At 39.8% G+C, this 21,716-nt stretch overlaps 1 protein-coding gene across 1 annotated transcript in view; it reads right to left on the reverse strand.

Annotated features, from left to right (window-relative positions):
* LOC309405394 (cytosolic phospholipase A2 beta-like) overlaps positions 1 to 19,427 on the reverse strand; it is a gene marked incomplete at both ends in the record, with an annotated part of 29,099 nt that extends 9,672 nt beyond the window's left edge. The window contains 15 exons of the mRNA XM_082000164.1: positions 528 to 645; positions 1,586 to 1,808; positions 2,072 to 2,208; positions 3,184 to 3,319; positions 4,218 to 4,255; positions 5,042 to 5,152; positions 5,260 to 5,387; positions 5,820 to 5,883; positions 7,110 to 7,152; positions 8,904 to 8,962; positions 10,172 to 10,303; positions 11,005 to 11,141; positions 11,778 to 11,954; positions 13,026 to 13,098; positions 19,407 to 19,427. Coding sequence (XP_081856290.1) covers positions 528 to 645; positions 1,586 to 1,808; positions 2,072 to 2,208; positions 3,184 to 3,319; positions 4,218 to 4,255; positions 5,042 to 5,152; positions 5,260 to 5,387; positions 5,820 to 5,883; positions 7,110 to 7,152; positions 8,904 to 8,962; positions 10,172 to 10,303; positions 11,005 to 11,141; positions 11,778 to 11,954; positions 13,026 to 13,098; positions 19,407 to 19,427 — 1,597 coding nt within the window. The remainder of the gene's footprint in view (positions 1 to 527; positions 646 to 1,585; positions 1,809 to 2,071; positions 2,209 to 3,183; positions 3,320 to 4,217; positions 4,256 to 5,041; positions 5,153 to 5,259; positions 5,388 to 5,819; positions 5,884 to 7,109; positions 7,153 to 8,903; positions 8,963 to 10,171; positions 10,304 to 11,004; positions 11,142 to 11,777; positions 11,955 to 13,025; positions 13,099 to 19,406) is intronic.
* Positions 19,428 to 21,716: the final 2,289 nt, after the last annotated feature.

Below are 21,716 nucleotides of genomic sequence, written 5' to 3' on the forward strand. Positions count from 1 at the left end.
GCAAGGAATCAATGGCACAAAACCTCTACTAACCCAAACCTGTCAGTCTACATAATATAATAAAGCAGCATGAAGACACATCAGCTCCAAACTAGAAAATGTCATAGTGTGGGCATGGCCATGCATTTTCCTGACTCAAGCTGTCCTGTACATGTATCGCAGTAGAACAGTAACTATAAACCTAACCAAATGTATGTACTGTTTTTTCCTTCCAGTATCTGCGCAGTTTAATACCTTTTGTTGAATGTAGCCTGTGTCCATTTAAAGGGTGTCATATCACACCCATCACAGCAATCATACTCCACTCCATTTTCATACCCTCATCAGTGTAGTATTTAGGGAAGTGACAATTACATTTCACAGCACCTCTACAAACTAAGGAACCATCAAAGCCATTTCACAGGTGCATTTCATAGCCAGGGCAAGCAAGAGATGTATTGCCCTTTTATTCTCCACACACATGCACCCTCCCTCCAAATTCTCTGCAGTCCCTACTCAGAGTCAGAAGAAACTCTAGAAATACTTACCTCTAAATTTGAAAGTACTGAACTTTTCCTCTTTCACATTGAGGACTGCATAGAAAGGCAATGGGTTTTGTCCATGCTCCAATGCTTTGCGCTGGTCTGTGAGTTTGTACTTTCTTGGCTAATCAAAGAGATAAAGAAATCACAGTAAAACTCTGGAAGAACATAAGGCAAAACCACTGACACAATCTACCTGAGTATGGATAGACAACAGATGTTTTACAATCCGGAGGAATCTGTGAGTCACATTTTTAGGAGACCTCTTCCTTCATGTTCCTGCACTTTCCTTCCTGGTTGCCTTTTGGATACCTAGTAAGCTCTTCATTAATGTCTAAGGGCCTTGATTGCCTGCATCCCACAATCTTTACTAAGGCTGAGACTAATGTTCACATGAGGACAGATCACTCTAGCTCTTAAGTGTCCAACTAGAAACAGACTTTAAGAGACCTGACTTTTCAGGGGGGATTGCCGAGTTCTTTCAGGAAGTTTGCCTACTGAAGTTGCTAGCTCTTGTGCACCCTAGTACAGAGGCACCTTCAAATCATTAACTGCCCTGGAAAATCCTGGCTACAAGATCCTTTTCAGTACTTAAAGGGGGCTTATAAGAAAGATGGGGACAGACTTTTTAGCAGGGCCTGTTGCAACAGGACAAGGGGTAATGGTTTAAAACTGAAGGAGGGCACATTTAGACTAGATATAAGGAAGAAATTTTTCACAATGAGGGTGGTAAAACACTGGCACAGGTTGCCCAGAGAGGTGGTAGATGCCCCATCCCTGAAAACATTCTGGGTCAGGTTGGACGGGGCTCTGAGCAACCTGATCGAGTTGAAGATGTCCCTGCTCATTGCAGGGGGGTTGGAGTAGATGACCTTAAAAGGTCCTTTCCAACCCAGATTATTCTATGATTTTATAATTCTATGATCCTCTGTCATTGTTAACAAATCACACTGGGATGCCTCAGTCACTTTGGATTTGTTCCACACATTACGTCATGCACTCAAGGAGTAAAGCTCTAAAGAAAATGAGTGTTTCCCAAATGTGTGGTAGAACCATGTACATACCCGTTCATGTAAGAACATTTCCTGAACAAGTGACCACAGAGTTGTAAAAGATGACACATGTCCTGCTTTTGCCCTTTCAGCAAGTTCCTTGTGATAATACTTCAGATGCTCTATAGACATAAGGTTGAGCTTGCATTTCGTCACTTGTTCTTTTACTGCCTTAAGTGGCCCCTCCAGAGTCTTCTGTGACCAGTCAGCATGCTCATATAGGTCTGCTAGGGTCCTAAGGAAGAGGAATGTGAGAAAATAATCCATTTATGTGGATTATTTTGGAAAATTACTATATTTATCCAGCCACTTTCATCAAAGAAGAGAATCAGCAAGCCTAAACTGAAGTTATGATCAAGAGACAACAGTAGTAGCTTTACCAGGGAATTATGTTCACTTATTAACAATGTAAGACTTTGAAAGAGATGCATCTCTCTCACTGTGTGGAAATGTAGTGTCATAGTCATTCCAAATACAAATCTAATTTTCTATACGCACCATGTCGAGCCAGAAGCCCCAGTAAGATAGGTAACACAGTCCAACAGATTTAGCTTCTGAAGAGCTAAGAGGTGGCCAAACATAGCTGACATTGCTCTGAGGCCTCCACCTGTTGCCATAACAGCTATTACTGGGACCTGTTCAAAACATAAGGATTATCTTTAAAAAGTTACTCACTTGCCTACTTGGAAAAGTCTAATTACAGCTCTTTCCTCGGCAGACTTCATTGGAGGACAATGAAATTAAATCAACATTCAGCCAGTCTTTGCCAGTACCTTCTTTAAATTAACCTCCAGATATCCAGTGGGTTCCCTTAACTTCAAAGCTTGGATGAGTTTGAATATGCAGTGATTTTAACCTTCCTTCCTCCCTCCTCTTGTTCTTTATAATTGGAATTGCAATGATTAACAACAGATAATGATATGATTTTATTACAAATAACAAAAATTGCAATAAATGTAATTAAGAATGGATTCAAGGAAATCCTAGAGTTCAGAAAAAATATAATAAGCAAACAAAATTATTCTTTGGACAGCTTCCATTCAACAAATATAATTCCAGCAAGAAATAAATGTTCACTTAAAAATTCTCCCTGGATCTCGGCAACAAAACATACTTCAGCTGGAGCTTGTTATAAACTGCTCCTTCTTCACCCTAAAGAATTTTGGCTTCTTGTGAAAAGTGTTCTGAAACTGAAAAAAAGGGTAAGCCTAAAGAAGGGACATTACAATGGTTTCATAAATAACTACATGAGGTGAATTTGAAATACTTCTTTTTTCCTACTTGGTTTGGGGTTGTCTGGCTAGACTGTTTCTAACGCAATGAACCAGTGCCTCCTATCTTGCTGACCCACTGCATCACACTGTTGGAAACTGGCTTTGAAGCGTGGTATATTATGTCCTTGGGAATTTGACTCATGGAAAAGAATGGAGGCATGAATAGCTGAGCTGAATTCTAGATGAGTATGGGGTATGCCACACTGAGAACTTCTGTTCTGTTGCCATTCAAATCAGTGGGTTTGTCATCAACATGCAAAAAAGTACTAGAAATTTTGTGGGGAATTTCCTAATTCAATAGACCCATACCCCATGCTTGGATTCCAACTCACAGACCTCATGTCCATGTAGATCTCTTTCCAGATGAAGAACCTTTTTCAGGGCACTGGCAACCACTCTCTTCCTTTTTTGTAAGAATTCTTGCTCTTCTTGGCACAGATCATACCCTAAGCGCACATCTAGTTTTTCTGTGCTGAAACAGAAATAAATCCAGAGTCACAGGATTGATGTTTAAAATGTACATGGATCTGTTTTCAGCAACTGCAGTCTACTAAATATCATAAAAAATCATGATTCACTGTTCAGATTTAGAGACAGAAATGCAGCTTCCAAAGCAACTGCTTTGCTTCTACATGGTCTCTTTCTTTTCTGATGTTTCAGTGTAAGTTTTACTGCCAGCTAAGGATAGCAAATATGAAAAAAAAAAAGGCTTCTTTGTGTCTTTCAATAGCTTTCTAAGCTGCATCCTTTCTATTTCTGCTTCATATAATTTCTGAGCAAAGGGTGACTTGAACCTAACAAGGTCCTTCATGGAGATTTGTACCACAGAATTATACAGAAGCAGGACAATGAAAAAGATATTCAAATGATTTTGATTTATTTGTTGTCTGTCTCATTATTTTACAGCATAACATTTTGTCTTCCCTAGCTTGTACTTCTTTCTGTTGATATCACCAGAGCCACAAACCTATTTTCTTAAGAATACCTGTGTGGTTTGAGTAACCTATGGACTCTGGATGTTTTGCTTATTTCAGATTCCCTTCTCCCTCTGTCTTCTTCCCGCTTCTGTGTCGCTTTTGAAGAAGACTCCAATCTCAGTCTTTGATTCTTTAATGCAAAGGACACTCAGTGACTAAGTTCCTCACTGTTTGAAATTCTCATAATTTTTTTTTGGCATCTTGGTGTGACTCTTTTCCCCCAAGGACATTTAACTTTGATCCTTTGTGGTGACTCTTTAATGGTGACTTAACTATTGTTATATTTTGCCCCTAGTCCTGTGCATTCCTTGTATCTAAATAAAGGATACTCTGTTCTAGAATTCACAGTTCAAAGAGCAATAAAACCTTTAGAGAAAAAAATAGTCCTCCTACCAATCATTGAGTTGGAGGTACAACTGCAGTGGCACATTCTGTAAATAAAGAAATGACAGCAGGAATGTGAATGACTGGGAAAAGGAGAAGTTTTGAAATCCAGATTTCAGTGCCTTCTCGAATGCCCCACCACTACCACCCTGCATCCTTCCAAAAAGCTACTGGAGGTAAAAGAGAGTCCAAACAGAGGGGTGGGGAATCACTAGTGGCAAAACAGATGTTCATTCTCCCTTATCTTTACAGGAAAGCCTGCTGAGAAATTCTTCTCTTATTTTTGCCTCTCATTTGCTGCAAGGTCTGTGAAAGGATGCCTGACTATTGTTAACAGATTTATCTGGCCACACAGCAGCATTACTCCTGCTTTTAAAGCAACTTAGAGTTGTATCTCTCAAACAGTTACCATCATGACTGTACACATAGAAGAATGTGACAGAATTGTTCTCTGAGGGCAAGATTCAACTCATCTTAGCCATCCAAAATTTAGTTATATAGACTAAGCTAGCCACCTGAGCTTGATAAAGAGCAGTGGGGCATCCCAAAGCCTTGCTAGGGGTATTGAATATTCTCCTTTAACTGTGTAAGGACAGCAGAGGTTTATCTGAAATGCATCTAAAACTGGCCAGGATGAATTCCCAATAATTGGTTTTATTGACAGAAAATGGATATTTCTCTGAAAAAAATAATCTTTTTCACAGAGAACTTGTATTTACACAAAATTCTCACTCAGACTTACTAACTGACTTTTTTTAAATGTTGTGGTGTTAAATACTGGGGGTTACTCTACTCTTCCCTCCAAAATATCATATAAATGGTGAAGAACTTACATGTCTTACAGGCAGGGTTACTTTCACTTTATGTCCAACAGGAAGAAATTTCAGTGGTACTGTTAAGGTGTCACTTAAATTGCTGTTGTCATCTTCCTTATCAGAAACTTTCTACAGAGGATAAAAAGCATGTTTTTTATTCACAGAATAGAAACAATCCAGTTCTTTACTGTTTTGATGACACTGGAAATAAGCAAGCAGTATGAACAGCCCCTTACCTGCAGCCTGACTTTTAGAACTGGCTCCCAAGACTTCACACAATGGAAGTAGAAAGTATCTGTGTCCTCTGTAGTTTTCTGTGTTCCCTCATGAGATGCAGGCACCGTAAGCACGAGATTTTTACCCTCTAGTGAAAATGGGTTTGTTTAGAGAATAATACCGCTGTTCAGGCAAAATAGCTAACAAAGTTGGCAAACTTTCTGCTGGAGTCATTCTCTGTGGTAACTCCTCTATAAGTTATCACACTGGCAAGTCTCCTACAGCACAGGAACTGGTACTCCTGCCTTTACCCCATAGCTTGGAGTGCTTCCAGAGTCAGCACTCTCTCATACTTTTACCAGCAAAGTTTACTGTGTCCAAACGTGATAGCTTCAAGGAAAAGACACAGAGATCCATGTTTAGAACTGGAGGCAGTTCAGGGACTTTCGCTGCATTATGTTTTCTTGTCTTTAGAACATTCTTAGTCACCTCTGCATCCTAAAGTGCCTCCATCTGGGTCTGAAAGACTATGATAGGGTTGATCTGGTCATATTCTTGCTTCACAGAGAAATTGGCATACCTTTCAAATATTTCCTGCTTTCATTAATGTCCACTTGCACTTCCAAGCAGCAAACCTCACGGGACTGTAAATGACAGGAGTGGAAAAGTGTGAAGATAGTAAACGCCACATCTGCAGCAAATCATGAAATGTCATGCAGATGATCACCTATCACACAGAGCCAACTAAACTGGTCTCAATGCTGGAAGAAATCCAGCTGCACCAGAGTAAGTTCAGAGCTCATTATCCCAGGACAGTAGCCCAGTGACGCTGCTTCAGAACTAGCTTGTTCAGACAGTGGTGCATTGCTAGAGCTTTTTATACCCATTCAAGTTATCCCAAAATCAGGAAACTCTGTAAAACATATTGTTGCCCAAACAGCTACGCATATGTCTGATAATTATTTAGGAAGGGTGGGGGAAAACACCTGATGATGAGTTTCTGTGTATTGTGGCAGTGATTAGTCTACAAGGCATCTTCTTGCTGGTCCTGATGTAGGGAGATCATGGACTTATTCCACCCTACCCTCCACCTGAGTCATTCCAGTTCACCTTTAATAACTCATGCCAGGACAGTTTTCCAAGCTATTTCAGGAACAACACATGCCAATCATTACAGCTCTTATGCCTCACACAGAAAATGAGGGCGAAAGAACAGAATATGTGTTATTTTGCCTCAGGGGTATCAAAGGCTAGCATCTGGAAATCATGTACAGGCTTGGAGTGGTTGGCATGAAGTACTTTGTACTCCTTAGCTGCTGGGCCAGCCCAAGGAGATAGGTAATGTACCACATGCTGACTAATACCAAAAGAGGACTCTGTGTTTCAACAACCAAAATAACTCCTTATTAAAAAACTCATTTCCCAAAAAGCTGTTACATTAGATAACCTTCCAGTCATAAGCACACTGAATACTTACTATTGCCTTCTACAGACTCATCCCTTTTACAACCTTTGTTTTTCCTGCCAAGTGCCGTACTGTATTACATGAAACACAAGCAGTTTTCACTTTGAACACCAGCAAATATGGAGTTCTGCAACATTAACAAACTACAGCTGGGAAAAATATTGAAAACTGTGATACCTGAGGACTTCAAGAAACACAGCTTCTATTTGTGCATGGAGAGGGCAACAGTTAAGCCACTAACAAATGGGAATCATCCCACATCTTTCACTTCATAATGCACACCATGCTCCTATGTATCATGGTAGCTTCTGTTCTCTCTATAAAATGTCAGATGGCTGGGGGGAAGAGGAGAGAATCAAAATGAAGGAAAAGTCACTCTAAGATAAATTCATCTGTGAACCTTACCACTAGGACATCATTGGTAATGAGGTGCTCTGGAGGGCCAGGACTGAAAAGACAGAATAAAAAGCCAAACAATCAAAAGCAGTGTGAGTATCTGGTTTGGTTTTTTTTAAGTATTTTTATGACCTTTCCTGCTTAAAATTGCATATAGTTATGATAGTATCACAATTTAGTTTTTAAAAGGTGTAATACATGATCACCTGCTAAGCACATGAACCAAAATGTAGTAGCCAAACAAGAAGAAAGGCAGGAGATCCCATAAAAATACCAATGCTTAAAAACATTTGCTAAGATACAGCAGAACAAAGACATATTGGTCTATGTGGAATCATGTCCTGCTATTAACAAATGACCATATGACTTGGGGAAAGCAAAGACTACTATTAATGTATTCTGCATATACTAATTAGGAAAGACATTTCTGCCTGTTCCAAATTATAATTTACAACTGATCACAAATGAACGGCAAGTAAGAATTAGCTCCCACTGTGCTATATGTAAGACTGGAAAACACAGAGGTAAGTAATAGAAGTCTTTGTCCCAGACATTTTACCTTGTAAGACCTAGGTCTGTAACTGAATGGATGTAGTTATTTAATACTATGAGTAACCTACAGACTCTACTAACAGCATTTCTCATTAAGGCCAATACTCCAACATCGCTATGTTACACACATTCGTAAGTGTTTTCATATATCTGAAAGGACGATTAAAGTTATGTAGTATATAATCTTTGACTTTCTGCAAAGGCCAGGCTATTTTACCAAGCACCACTTCCAGCCTTAAAACTTCTATTTCAGCTGTAGAATGTATTTAAATGTAAATAACTAGGTTTGACTTCCAAGGGTGGAGAATCCCTCACATGCTTTATAACCTGAATAGTGAAAGATGTTCCTCTTATTTCTAGTCTGAATCTACTCAATCCAGTTTCCAAGCACTGCATCTCATTCTGCCCTTTTCATATATCTGACTGTGACTGCTTTCACATTTGCAGGAGATGCTTATACCATCTCTTAAGGTATCTCTCACAGATAAATTAAATAGATTTTCTTGAGTTTCGCTGTGGGAGAAATTAGCCAAGAATACCAGGGATTTTCTTCTGAAGCTTTTCCATGTTTAAGAATAAGAAGCCTTATTTACAGTTCCTTCTTCTAATCATGCAGCTAGTCAGTTTTGACTGGACTGTATTCCTTTTTTTGGTAATGCTAAGCTCAAATATTCCAGAACGTGTAGTTCAGGGGTTTTTTCAACCAAATTTGTGATAGCATTTAAAAGAGAGATGAAGTTTCTCTTACGGGATTTGTTCACTTCCAAACAATGTTGACTATCACTTTGAGGGGATGGTCTTAATTTTATTATTAGTTGATTGTGTGTTTTTTCAGTTTAACTGAGCTATCACCTAATGGGTGACTTTTCTAATACTGTCTACATAACTCTATGTATGTATTGTGATTATAATACAAGTTTTCTGGTCTTTAGAAACACCACAGTGTTCAATTAATATTAACAACTTGAAGAGCACCTCTGTTAAGTTTTACATGCATCTTGTGTACAAGTTCTCACATCGTGCCAATGTTACTACGTTTCCACAATCAGGATATACATGTTGAACAGAAGGTAAGATTTGTATGAAATACACTGAAAGGCAGAATTAGCTGGGGAAGTTAAGGTAAAAAAAAGTTTGAAGCTGTAATTTCAGCTCACTGCTGGAAGGAAGAGCTGGAAGAAGTTCCTCTTTCTCTGAGATATTATTACTCCCTGGAAGATCTATACCTTTCAGCTTTGGAATTTTACTCACATTCTTTCCATCCAGAATTCCACTTCCAAACTTTCCCATTTCTTAGTGCACCTCTCTTTCTGAAAAGGGTAAAATAAATATGGATTATCAGAGACTGCAAGAATTTGGCAGTATAGACACACCTAAGAAGCACTTGCATGGCTGACATCTCTTCTACTAATGTTACCAAAAAAGCTGTGTGTTACCTCTTTCCAAAGCTGCGATTGCAATGGAAACCACAGGCTTGCAAAAGGCATGTAAGATTAATATTCTCCCATTGTGGTATATGTAGAATGACACGTATTTCCAAAGACACAATCAGAGGGGGAAAGCTTGACTGAAACAGAAATAATGGCTTTCTGCAAAGATGGTGTGCATGGCGGAGAGGCATTGAAGCCCAGGAACAAATGTGACTAATGCCGGTGTCATTTCCCTGTACAAACCATTTAAATCGCATTCACACTGAATCCATCAGAGATGAAGTAGGCAAGAGTATGCTAGACTGAGGTGGTTACTGAATCATTATATTTCCCAGTGATTCACCCACTGGCCGAGAAGTGCATGACACCAGTCTGCAGAGTCACAAGGAAGATCCATGTTAACAGCTTTCAGCATTTGGGAAGTAGCTGTTCTTTTGGGTATGGATTGTCTCCTTCCTGCAATGAGCATGCAGCAATACCTCAGCCACAGCTCAGACAAGCCCAGGAGTTGTCACAGACCTACCCCAGCTTTGTTCTCTGGACAAGTCTCTTTCATGGGCTCCAGAATACCAAAGATGGTAGCAGAACAGGCGTCCCTTTACTATGTGCTACAGAAATCTGAATCATCTAGAAGGAAACCTAGCATGAACACCAACAGGAGAAGCCTGAAAGAATCATTTAATTCAAGTGGTGAGCGGATTGTCTTCATGTTTTTAATAAAAAGTTGCCATTTAAGAAGAAATGTCCTCTAAGCATGGCAAAAGTGGAATAAAACTGAAAGGTAAGGAAGTTATTTATTTGGATTATAAAAGATAAAAACGACTATTTACAGATGCTCCCTGTTAACATATTTTGCCCCCACAGAGATGGTGGGCATGAGAGAGAAGCTGCTTCATTTTCTGAATCTGTGAAAAAAAAATCCAGCACAATGATATCTGTTTGATGAGGTATTGATAATGATATATAAGGATATCTGTTTATCCTTAAACACTTAATCCTTAATCTACTTTATCCTTAACCCCACTTAACATGGAAGCCAATGTGGACAATGAGGTCTTGCTGATTTGTCCCTGTATTTTCAGTCCTTACCTCTGATTTCAAAGCAAATGTCTCACGGAGTGTCTCTCCAGGTCTGATCCTAGCAACATTAAAAAGAACTGTGAACTGCATGTCATCTTTGGTGAGTGGATCTTCATCACACACTGCCAATTCTAGAATGTTCTGGTAGTAGAAGAAAAGAAATAACAACTCTTATTGAGCTGCTATTACACAGAAACAAAAAAATGGTTATAGACTTTTGCAGCTGCTTGACTAGCACAGTGGTAAGAATAAAGAAACTGCTTTCCTTCAGGAGTTTGCTAATGTGGGACACCATCATTAAACCCAATCTGAGGAAACATATCATAAAATAGAAGACAACTACATATAACAGAGAGCTCCCACTATAATGAGACAGAAAAGATGTCAGTGCTCTGCACTCTGATAACCCACCCAAAAACCACACTTACTCAGTTTCTTAATCCCCGAAGTTCTCTTTAACTACACAGCTTAAGGTAGGATTAAATTTGCTGTCTACACCACAGCAACTCCTCAGCCCTTCCCTTACAACCAGTGGAGGGAAAGCTCTTTCTAAATTAACCATCCAAAATAGCCCAGACGAAGCATGCTACAGCAGTACATATTTCTCTCAGGTGAGAATAAATGGAATCTGGACTAGCTCAGATGTAGGCGTTTATATCACCGTTGTCTATAACTAGGTGAGGGGAACACTGCTGGATATGTCTACTGTTTTGTGATAACCAGTCAGTTGCAAATTATGTTACACAAGCATTTTCTTAAGTTATTTAGCAGAGTTCATCAACAGGATATTAAGTGAGGATTCCCAGCTACTCAAAATGGTGAAATTTCTATTTTTTTACTACCTCAACTTCTCTCTGGATCCTAAAGTAGAAAGTCTCGTTCCAGACAGGGTTGTCAGAATTCTTGATGGTTTTGGTCTGAAATTTTCCATTTGAAGCAGATGGCAGCCACAAGCGCACATAGCAGTCTGATGCAGTCACTGCAGTGGAGAAAAATTAAAAACCTGATGCCAATGTTATAGATGAAAAGTAGGGCAAGGCCGTGACTCTGCGGACTGATACATGTTACTACTTTTTTTCAAATAAGTAAAGTGACCATTGGTTGGAAGCAACCAAGGAAAACCATCTAATTCCTGGGTAACTACAAATTGCAAATGTACTCATGCACACACAAAGTATACTAAGAACCGTGTTTCCCATGTGAAGAGAAAGAGATATAAAAGACCCCACCAACCATTCATTGGGCATATTCCCTACAATTCCAGTCAACGATGTTAAAAATGTTTAACTGACATTAGAACTAGTTCCAAAAAGGGCTGTTAGGGTGATTACAGGAAATGAGAACACGTATTACAGAGAAGGTCAGAGGAGACTGGCTTGCTCAGTCCAGCAACACAAACATGCGGAGGGGACACAACGGCTATCTAGAAGGGTTAGGTACTGGGGAAAAAGATCTGTTGCAGCTAAAGGCCAGTGTGGGCCCAAGAACACGAGGGCATGAGCAAGTCGGAAATCTTCATCTCACTTCCAGTCTACATCTACTCCTTAAGGTTAGTGCAGTCAGTGCCTCGAGCAGCCATCCTTTGGGAAGAGCCAGGGTGGGAAAGCGCATTTACTTTGTGAAGCTTGACAACGGTGTGAAAGGAAATCTCCAAGGTGATGTCTTTCAGAGCTGGAGTCTGGACTTGACTGAAGATGTCTACTGCAGCCCGAGATGCCTAAATACTTCAGACTGGTATCAAGCAGTGAATAACATTGCCCCGCAAGGTTTTGGCAGGAAAGTGGAACTGTCCCTTCAATAGAGTAGATAGAAGAGATCATTGAAACTCAGAAATACAGGCCTTGTCACACTACCACCTTTCTAGTGTTCACCTCTGGACGTTGCTACGTGGCATTTGCCACAGGAATACAGGAAGCCCTTTGGCAGGCAGTTTCTCAACCAACATGGGATTCACTCCCTCTGGTGTCCCTTGCATCTGGGCTTGGCCAAGGTTGTGCTCGGCTCTGCATGGCAAGACATGAATTGTCTCAGCTGTAACTCAAGTAACTCACTGCAAAGCGATGCTTTTTTGGTTGAACGTGGCGTTTTTCACTAGAGGAATACACATGCCAGAGGTTTCAAAAGTGTGAGAAAAGGCAGCTCAAGGTGTCTGTCATGACTGATGAACCCATGGGACAATCTCTGCAAAAATGGCAGCTGAATGGCTGATCCATAGTACACCTTGAGAAGGAGCCATAGGAGGCTGCAAGGGTGAGATAATGAGTTAAAGAAGATGAATACAAAAGTACATCGAAAAGTCTGTTTTGTCTGCATGTTCAGCATGTGCTTAGGGCTGGATCTGCCGAGGCCCTCCTTAAGAAGAAACTGTCCATATAATTTAACATGATTGGTCATGTGAGAACAGCAAATACCCTGAATGATACTGTATTTTAGAAGGCTTGAAATTCTCTAATTTACCTTTGATTACTGTGTATAATTGACACATTTCAATAAAAGGTCCCTAAATACGTGGCCTGTGTGGCAAAATTCAAGTCCATTATATGATTTATGCCAATTATGAATATCAAAACCAAACAACTCCAAGCAGATTTACAGATTGCAGTGTCCTCACAAGGTCTACCTTCCCTTGTTGGCCCAAGGAATTAGTCTGTGAGTTTTGGTTTTTACCAGTTCCCTGAAATGCGACTAGATATGTCCTCCAATCTAATGATACCTCAAACATTTGATCTAATTATAGCCCCAGCATTAGTACTACTATTGCTGTGCTTTATGTACGTTGCTTGTATACCTTTCAGAATTTAGGAACATTGCTCACTATGTAAACTCTGGAGTTGACTAAAACCACAACCAAACCACAACTCACACAGGTCTCTTGACTTGATGTTCTTAGCTTGTATGATTCTTACAGAAAGCATGTGGATGGGGCAAAACTTCATCTGCAGAGAAAAGAAATGCAATTAGTTTTATCAGCTCAGAATACAAAAACAATATCTATTTTCAACAGTACAGGGGACAGTCTGTCCTTCTGTTTGCCTGTTTGAAGTCAGGGGACCACCCTGCAGTGGAAGTACACCACACTAAGACAATAGCACGATTGCACACTGGGCTGTTTGCTAACTACCTTGAGTAAATGAAGACAGAGAAAGAAAACAGGGGCTCAGGCAATGGTATGGAAAACTTTTGTAGTCACCCTAGAGGTGCCTATTTTCATACAATCTGATGCACGCATGGCCGTGGTGATGGCTGTACTGCCAATCTGCCAAGGGTCCTGTGCCACAGGTTGGTCAAAATTGGGCCTGTGGAAGGCAATACTAGGAACTTGCAGCTGCCTGCCCGGGTCCTGGCACAGCACTGAGAGTAGGCCAGGACATGGTAGCTACCAAAGTGCTCTAAAAACTTCTGACTTTTTATCCCAACTAGGACTAAATTTTCATCACACTTGCAAGTAGGCCAAGCTCACCAAAAGGCATCTAGAGGGATGCACTACTGACTTGGACTGAATGGACCACAGGCCTAGCAGAGACCCTTCAGACGAAGAAAAAAGTGACCTGCTTTGGAGGCATAATATCGCAGAATCCCAGATCATTAGGTATCTTGAAAATACCTAATGGGAATGGAACCACTTCCCTTCCAGACATGAGATTTATTTCTCTCTTAGGCAAGCTATCATTGTAAAACTTATTTCAAGTTACTTGTTCCTAACTCTAACAAAGAATTAAGCTTCCCAACCTAAGATGGTCAGAAAATATTTGTCATTTTCAAAAGATGTTCTGATAAGCCTGAATGAACATACTTATGTAGACATGTGACAATATTAATACTAAAAGTAGGAAAATATTTTCTTCTTTTTTCAAATTGGAACATTTAAATATTTTTTAATTTTCTGTTGAGTGTTTCATCTATTTTTTTGCATATTAGCACAGCTTTTCAGCAATAATAAGCAATAATAACATACAGTCCTGCCACCACTAATAAATTGTAACAGGGCCACACCATGTTGAAAGTGCTTCTTTAACTTGAACGGCAGCTTAAACTACACACTGACTGAAACATCGTATCTATTTTTTTAAATGAGAGTATCCCATTACACTGTACCGAAATAATTTGACAAATTTATTTTGGAAGTTAGCACCATGATTAGTTTTCCTGACACTGAAATTACTAACTTTGGATGTGCAAAGAGCTGGGGAAGGAGAAACTTCTGTATAGAAGGAATCACTCACTACAGTTAATCTGAAATTCTTTTAACATGGAGTGAAGACTATTGGACATGTTTATCAGAGATGACAATAGCCTTCACGCAGCTTCATTCAGTTTTGTTTAGAGGTAAATTACATTACATCAGATAGATACTATTTGAACTGTGAATTAGCACGTTCAAATAAAGTCTTAATATTAAATTTTATGATGTCACTTTGAAAGTTACATCCTTTTAAAATTGAGATTAATATTCAAGAGTCGCCCTGAGGAGAGAAACCCTGTTGTTAAACCTACAAAAATCACAGATTACTCCATCTCTGTGTCTCTTAATGGTTGATTGAAACACTTTTTGTATAAAGGTGCAAGACACATTTGTTCCCGTGTGACAAGAACTGTTTCTATTATGTTTTCCTCCAATTTGAAACTGGCATATTTAAAATGTTCTGAGTTTAATGCATTAGGGACATTACAAGTTCCAGTTGGGACACTTCCATATATTACTCCAGTTGCCCATTGAAAGAATTTTACTTTAATTTTCCTGTGCAAATAATCATTTAAAGAAGTACCAATTGGAACACTCAGTCAGCATTCCTAGTGGGTTTCATTAACATGAAATATTGCATTATGTAGCCAATTACAGAGCTGACTGTTTTTAATTAATATGCTAATTCTGTGTTATTTTGTAATCAACTTCCCCCTTGCTCAAAAGAAGCCCAAACCATCCTCAGAGTCTGCCTTCGCTGGAAAAATGGATGTCCGTATACAATTTGCTTTGAACGTTTTGTGATGAAAATTTCCTAATTGCTTATAAAAATGGTGCGTCTGCAGTTCATCATCAGAGTATTCTCATTTGTAATAGATGACATGTTTTCATCCTCTCCCACTAGAGCCAGAGAGCCTCACTCCTCCTCCCTTCCCCTTTCAACAGCAATCACTTCCCTTAAACATGTCAACATCTGGCCACCAATGGAAACATCATCAAAGATGACTGTTCACTACTTCTGATTTGGTGCAGCTTAATCCTTGTGTCGTTGCAGGGTAAAAGATAACCAGGTTCAGATAGGTCAACTGAAGGTGACTGATAGGTGATCATAATAAACTCTATGGACTGTGCAAATCCGCAGGGGAAGCTAGAAGCCATCCCGCTCCCAAGGCTGCAGTTACTCCAGCCTGTGATAACCATTCAGAATTGGACTAATTCTCTTTTTCATCAGAAAAAGGTGGAGCTAATTGTCTTCTACAATGGTCCAGAGCAGACTATTAGGGTCTGATTTGAGTGGTCCAAAATAACATCCTTGCCCAAAAGTGCTGGCACTCCAGAATACCCTTCTAGAAAAAATAATTATGTTTAGAGATACCATTTGCTATTTCCATAACCTGAAAAGCAAAGTGTAATTTCATGATTAATGCAAACTGATAAGACACCATATCCCAGACAGCTCTTGACAGTCTTGCAGCTGTACTGATCTTGCTCTTTCTAGTTCACTTCCTTGGGAGAAACATAGTTTCCTGCATAGGCACACAGAGAGTAACAAAACCCCTCTGTAAATAACCAGAGATAAAGGTAGCTTTCCCAGAAAAGCATCATTCTATTTTTGCTGGAAAAATAGTAGTGCCACATTGAGGCCAATGACAGAGAGGAGGACTCAGCTACCTATGTATGTTTGCATGATAGACAATAACACTCCAGCCCAATGAATAGTAGCATGTCCAGAGTCCCAAAGAGTAGGCTAAAAAACAGAAAAGAAAAAAAAACAAAACACCCAAACCAAAAACCAACAACAACAACAAGAAAAAAAACCCCAAACTTCTTTTCACTTGATAGCATTTAGCACTAAATTATGTTTCCGTACTCTCAAAGCAAGTTTTGGGGGATCCATTTCAAATCCAAAATGCAGAAAAGTCAGTAAACAGGAGGTAAAACTAGCATGGCAGATTTGCCACAGCTATGTCAAAGCTCAAAAAACTAAAAATTCACATCTGTTGTCAACATCTCACTGATTGTAATAACACACATTTGCTGGTCTACTGTCTGTCTTTCAGAGAATAGTCATATGCCAGTCAGCTTCAGGAGGACACATAGTTCTCCTGTTTACGGGCGGTTAGTCACTTCAGGGTTTCATCCCAAAGAGACAACTTCGAGAGTAGGAAATCTTCTCAAAGTTGATTAGTAATGGAGGAGCCTATTGAGACAGTATTTGGATAGCAGTGAAAGAAGAAAAACCTATCAACAGCTCATATCTTTGATTTCACTCCTTATTGCCCCTACGTGCTACTCCCAGAACAAGATTTCATGGCTACCTTCACGAGAAAGTTAGTCTTCTAGGGGGTAGTTTCTGCAGAGCCTGGCAATCTGGGAACCTCCTCCCATCACCACCACTTTTTTCTTTTCTTTTTTTTTTTAAAAAAAGTCCTTGGTTTGTACATGTTGGAAGGCTGATTGGAATCTCAGCGTTTCGCTCCCCCTGCACTAAACCTAAGCAGTTCTCTGAGCGCAGTTATCATCATGAGATAACACCAAACTATACCAAGTTTTATATGAGGAGTTTGCTCTCTGTCTTTTGACATTCTGTAAATAGCTGTAGGATTTATCGCTCAGTTTTATCAATATCTTTCAGACATGAATAATTACTTCCTTTCACGGGTTACATTTTCTTTCTCCCGTGGTGTACTAGAAGCTGTACAATACCTTATGTACAAGATCTCACACCAAATATTGATCTTGTACAATATGCCAATATCTTATCTGCATATTCTTACCATTTATTTTATCTTAGATACTGAGAATTTGGTTTAACTACAACTTGGCAATCTATCAAATTAAGGTTAAAGCTTATAAATTAAAAAAAAAAGCTTAAAACTTATAAATTATAAAAAAGCTTCATGACCAGCCTGGTTCCAAAGTGCCCTCTTCCACACAGGTTCTTTAACATCTAATATGGGCTGAGTTTATTAGCCCCTCCCTCAGTGAGAATACTGCTAGCAACTTGTCCTTCCAACCAGCTGCCTATTTTCATTAAAATTAGAGGAATGCAACGTTGTGGTGGGAGAAGCGACTGACTGAAGAAATACGCAAAACCAGGAGAGGAGTTAGAAGGAGAGAACATGACCATGAAAGCTTCATTTTTCCCTGAGAGTCACAATTGTCCAAAAACATATCATTGAAAGTTGTATAGTTAGTGAGTAAATCTAATTTGCCTTACAAACATTTACTGTAATTTCACCTTATCACTGATGGATTGTTTCAAAAGTCATTGTGGATTTGGGAGGCATCCCCTGTTCCTATTCTATCAGTCACCTCTTTCCATGTATGAGTGGGTCCCTCAGGGCTCTGTATTGACAGAATTTTTGAGTATTTTTACCACATAAAAAATATTCCATAGTTCACACAATAAAACTGCTAAAGATTGATTATTTTTGTCTGAGCAAAAAAAAAGACCCTGTTATGAATATCAAAAGCATTCCCAGCAAGTTGTAAATTAATACTGTCTATCAATTCTGTGCCAATTTGGTAGCTTTTTTAAGCAGCAAAAAATTAACTGAGAGACTTTTAGTAGGTCTTCCTAGACAGTTAAAAGTATCCACACTTTTCTAAACAATTTGCTTTTTTTAATATAAAAGGAAAAATAAACACAAACCCAATCCCATTACAATTTCCATATCTATTTACCAATTTACACATACTGAAAAATGTATTTGGCTGACAGAATGGCAGCTACCTGCGGTATTGAATAAATCTCCTTCCTTGGTAACAGAAGCTTTCTGACCTGAAGCTACGCTTGTACTCTAACCTTTTGGCAGTGTTGCCTACTAACCAGGAGTATGTCTATACTCGTGGAACGGCAGTTGCAGCACTACGATTAAATGCAAGAACTTTTGCTGTAATTGAAACTTTCTAGATAAAATTATATTTAAGCTACCTACTCATCTATCGGATCCAGAATTATCTTATTAGATACACCATTGATATTTAAAATTGGTAGATAATATTTGTACCTAAGATAGATAGCGCTGGATCTAACAGGTAAATAGATGAGATACGAATTTCATCCAGAAAGTACATTATATTTACAATTTATATTCTTTGCCCTGAGCATCCAGTGTTTGAATATTTTTAATCTATCATTTGAGCTATCTGTTCAAGCTATGGATATTTTCACGAATCTTTAGCTTCACCTGCAAATATTACCATGGCACAAGTGTAGTAAGTATTCTTTATTCTTAGTGATTAATGATTCTCTACAAGCCATAGCCTGTGACATTGTTTCTCACTGTACATAAAATCCATGAATGCTCATATTTCTTTTATTTGCTGCAAAATTTGACTTATGGTTTGATACACAAAGAACAGTTAGTTGTAAATAATTCACATCTTGCATTTCGGACACCACATCCATTATTTTTTAAAGATATACATGAAAAAATAACTCTCGGCTGATAATTCTGTTGATTTATACTAAAAGCTATCAGTTAAAATCTCTAAACTGAACTTACGATTAGAAAACTCGAGACCAGATGTTAAATATTCCACTAGCATCGCAGACGCTGTAAACATGACACTAAAGATAGCTAAATCAGCCAAATATCTCATTAGAAGTCTACCCTGCAGCTAAAGTAATATAAATTATGCTTTGTTGCTAGAAAAAGCTGTTGGGTTTTTTCGGCTGGGGCAAGCCACGAACATGTGCTATCCTGAGAACAGCATGCAGCAGGGCTAACGCACTTTCATTTCACAGCGAGGTAAACTCGTCAAGGCCAGCCCTCCCTTCCTTCCTGGTGTTCCCTCCAGCACGCACACCTCATGATAAAAGGGCCACATTTTCCCTGCGTTTTCGCAGAAGCTCGCTCGCACGTTAGTCACTGTGAGTTAAAAGGGGAAAATGGCAAACCGGCGAAGCTCAAGACGACCCTGCCGCATCGCATCGGCAGCCATTTGTCTCAGCAGATGCAAAGAGGAGACAGTTTGCTCACGAGAACCGGAGCAGGGAGGTCCCGACAGCGAGACACCGGGCCGCAGCAAAGCGAAGAGCTGCAGCCCCCTTACCTTGGCTGGTGGGCTCCCCATGGCACGCAAGATGGCGACAGCAACAGAAAACCCAACGTGGGTAACAGATCTGTCAGCTGACAAACGCGCTCACAGCTTGTTGTTGCGGCTGAAATAACCCGAAGGACACATATAATTTATACAGGTGCTGAGCTCCACCCTCTGCCTCCTCTGTGTGGAGAAGAGTCTGCCTACGTCTGAGGGAAAGATCTGCAATGTCAGAGGTGAGAGGAAAGCTGCAGTTGCCACATCTTGCCTGCCACTTTATCACCTCTCCCAATTTGTTTTTGCCCCAGCATTGTCCTGCCAGGTTTTTGGGTGGATTCACTCCCCATCTCTTCCATCTACCTCGTCAGTAGCTGAATTTTCAGTATTTTCAAGTTCTTTGTATTGACAGAATGGCTGAATAGCTATTCAGGGGATAACTGCATCTCATCTACTAAAATTTCCAGTGGGAGACCAACCCACTCCTGAATGCTCTTTTCAACTCTTCCTACAACAGGGACTGGTTTTAGTATATTATTTGGAATCTTTCTGTCAACCAGTAAATCAAGTCTCCTTACTTTGAAGTACCTACTGGATGATTACCTGGCCAATGCACAGATGCTGGTGAAATTGAGATAAATACTGGTAGGGAAAGGGAAAGCTGCATACCTTTTGGGCTCTTCCCCTCTACACACTGCTTATAAGAACATGACAACTTGACATCTCCCAGCTTCCCATCCTATTCCCCCATCAGCTTGCTGGTGACAGTGGTGGGTCCTAAGGCATCCTCAGGAGATGGCACAGGCATGGCTTCCTCCACCTCTCCCATGCCTGCTGACAAACAACCTGTGGGGTGCCTGTCAGGACATTGCTCCAGGCAATCTGTTCTGGCTGTACCTTAATCCACACTTGCAATTTCATGCTGGATGTCATGCAGACGCAAACTTGGAAAAGGCCTGGAGGCCACCATAAGTTTGCAGTAAGACACATCCTCACTGGGGGACAGTAATATCAGATAGGACCAGGCCTCACCAAACAACCAGCAGACACCTTACACTGATGGAGAGTGTCAAGAGTTAATTTTCATCGAATAGTAGTTATGAGTTTGGCTTTTGGCAAAAGAAGAAAAAAACCTAAATGTAACCACAATAATTGTTTAGGAAAATAGATCTACCTGAAATCTTTGGCTTTAGATTTTTCCTGAAATTCAGATGCACACTGTGTCTCACCTTTAAACCACTTTTTAAAGCATTTTCCACAAAAAAACTGATACCAATTGAAAATCAGTTCTAGTCTGATGTTCCTGGGCTTATGCAAGTGACAACCAACAGCTCAAATTGAAACTTCAGAAAGGTTCTGCTGTGACTGGCAATGCAGCCACTGTGCTAGCAGTGAGGACTGGATGCAGGCTTACCCAAGCAGCAGGGTGAGAACTTCAGTGCTTAGTTAGGTTGCCATCTTTGAAACACTAAAAAGAAAGATATCTCAAATAAAGGTCTGCTGTGTATGTGCAGCAAATCAAAGGGCAGCTACAAAACTCCCAGAAAAATAAGCCAAACTCATCAGAAAGCAATCTGGGGTTCGGAGCAATTAACCATGCAAGCCTTTTGCTCCTGCAGCAACATTGTTTTGACAGCCTCACTTGGGCATTTTTACAGGAGCAATCAAGACTGCAATGCAAGCATTCTTCTCCATGCTTCCTTGGACACAGGAGTCTGTAGCATCCCGTTTCCAGAGACAAGCCAAAAAGCAGAGAAAAAGCGGAAAAAGCTCTTATTCAGAGCAGACTTTTGGTTTTCCTCCTTTATATTGCTGTTGCAGCTTTGATCACAGATGCTGCTTCTGTAGTGAACTGAGAGACCAAAATAGTAGGCTGACAAATTTACCTCTTAAAGAGAAGGCAAATGGAAAAACGGCCAGAGAAAAATGAACTCCACTCAAAGAGGGGTCTGCCTAGAAACGGAGCAACACATTAAATACAGAACAGCTGCAGCAGGGAGATCCAGGTCTTAATGGAACAGGAAAGATGAAAAAAAGCTCCCAGAATGTCTTCAAATCAAGGTGCAAAAGTTATTTTGGACAGCTATAGAACTAATTTTTCCAACAGCCCCTCCAAGAAGTTAATGTTTCCAGTAAATTAGCATGGCCAAAATACATAAAACATTTTGTATTGCTCGTCAACAAGCACACTAACAAGTACCACATCCATTTCCTCCTGGACATGAGAGAGATGGGCTACGTGATATCAGGCCTTACTACAGACACAAAAAATGTACAGCATGGGGAGAGTAAGGCAAAGAAAGTTATCTGCATAAAAAAGGAAGG

This window comes from Phaethon aethereus, assembly GCF_964289735.1.
Source record: "Phaethon aethereus genome assembly, chromosome: 5".
NCBI lineage: Eukaryota > Metazoa > Chordata > Aves > Phaethontiformes > Phaethontidae > Phaethon > Phaethon aethereus.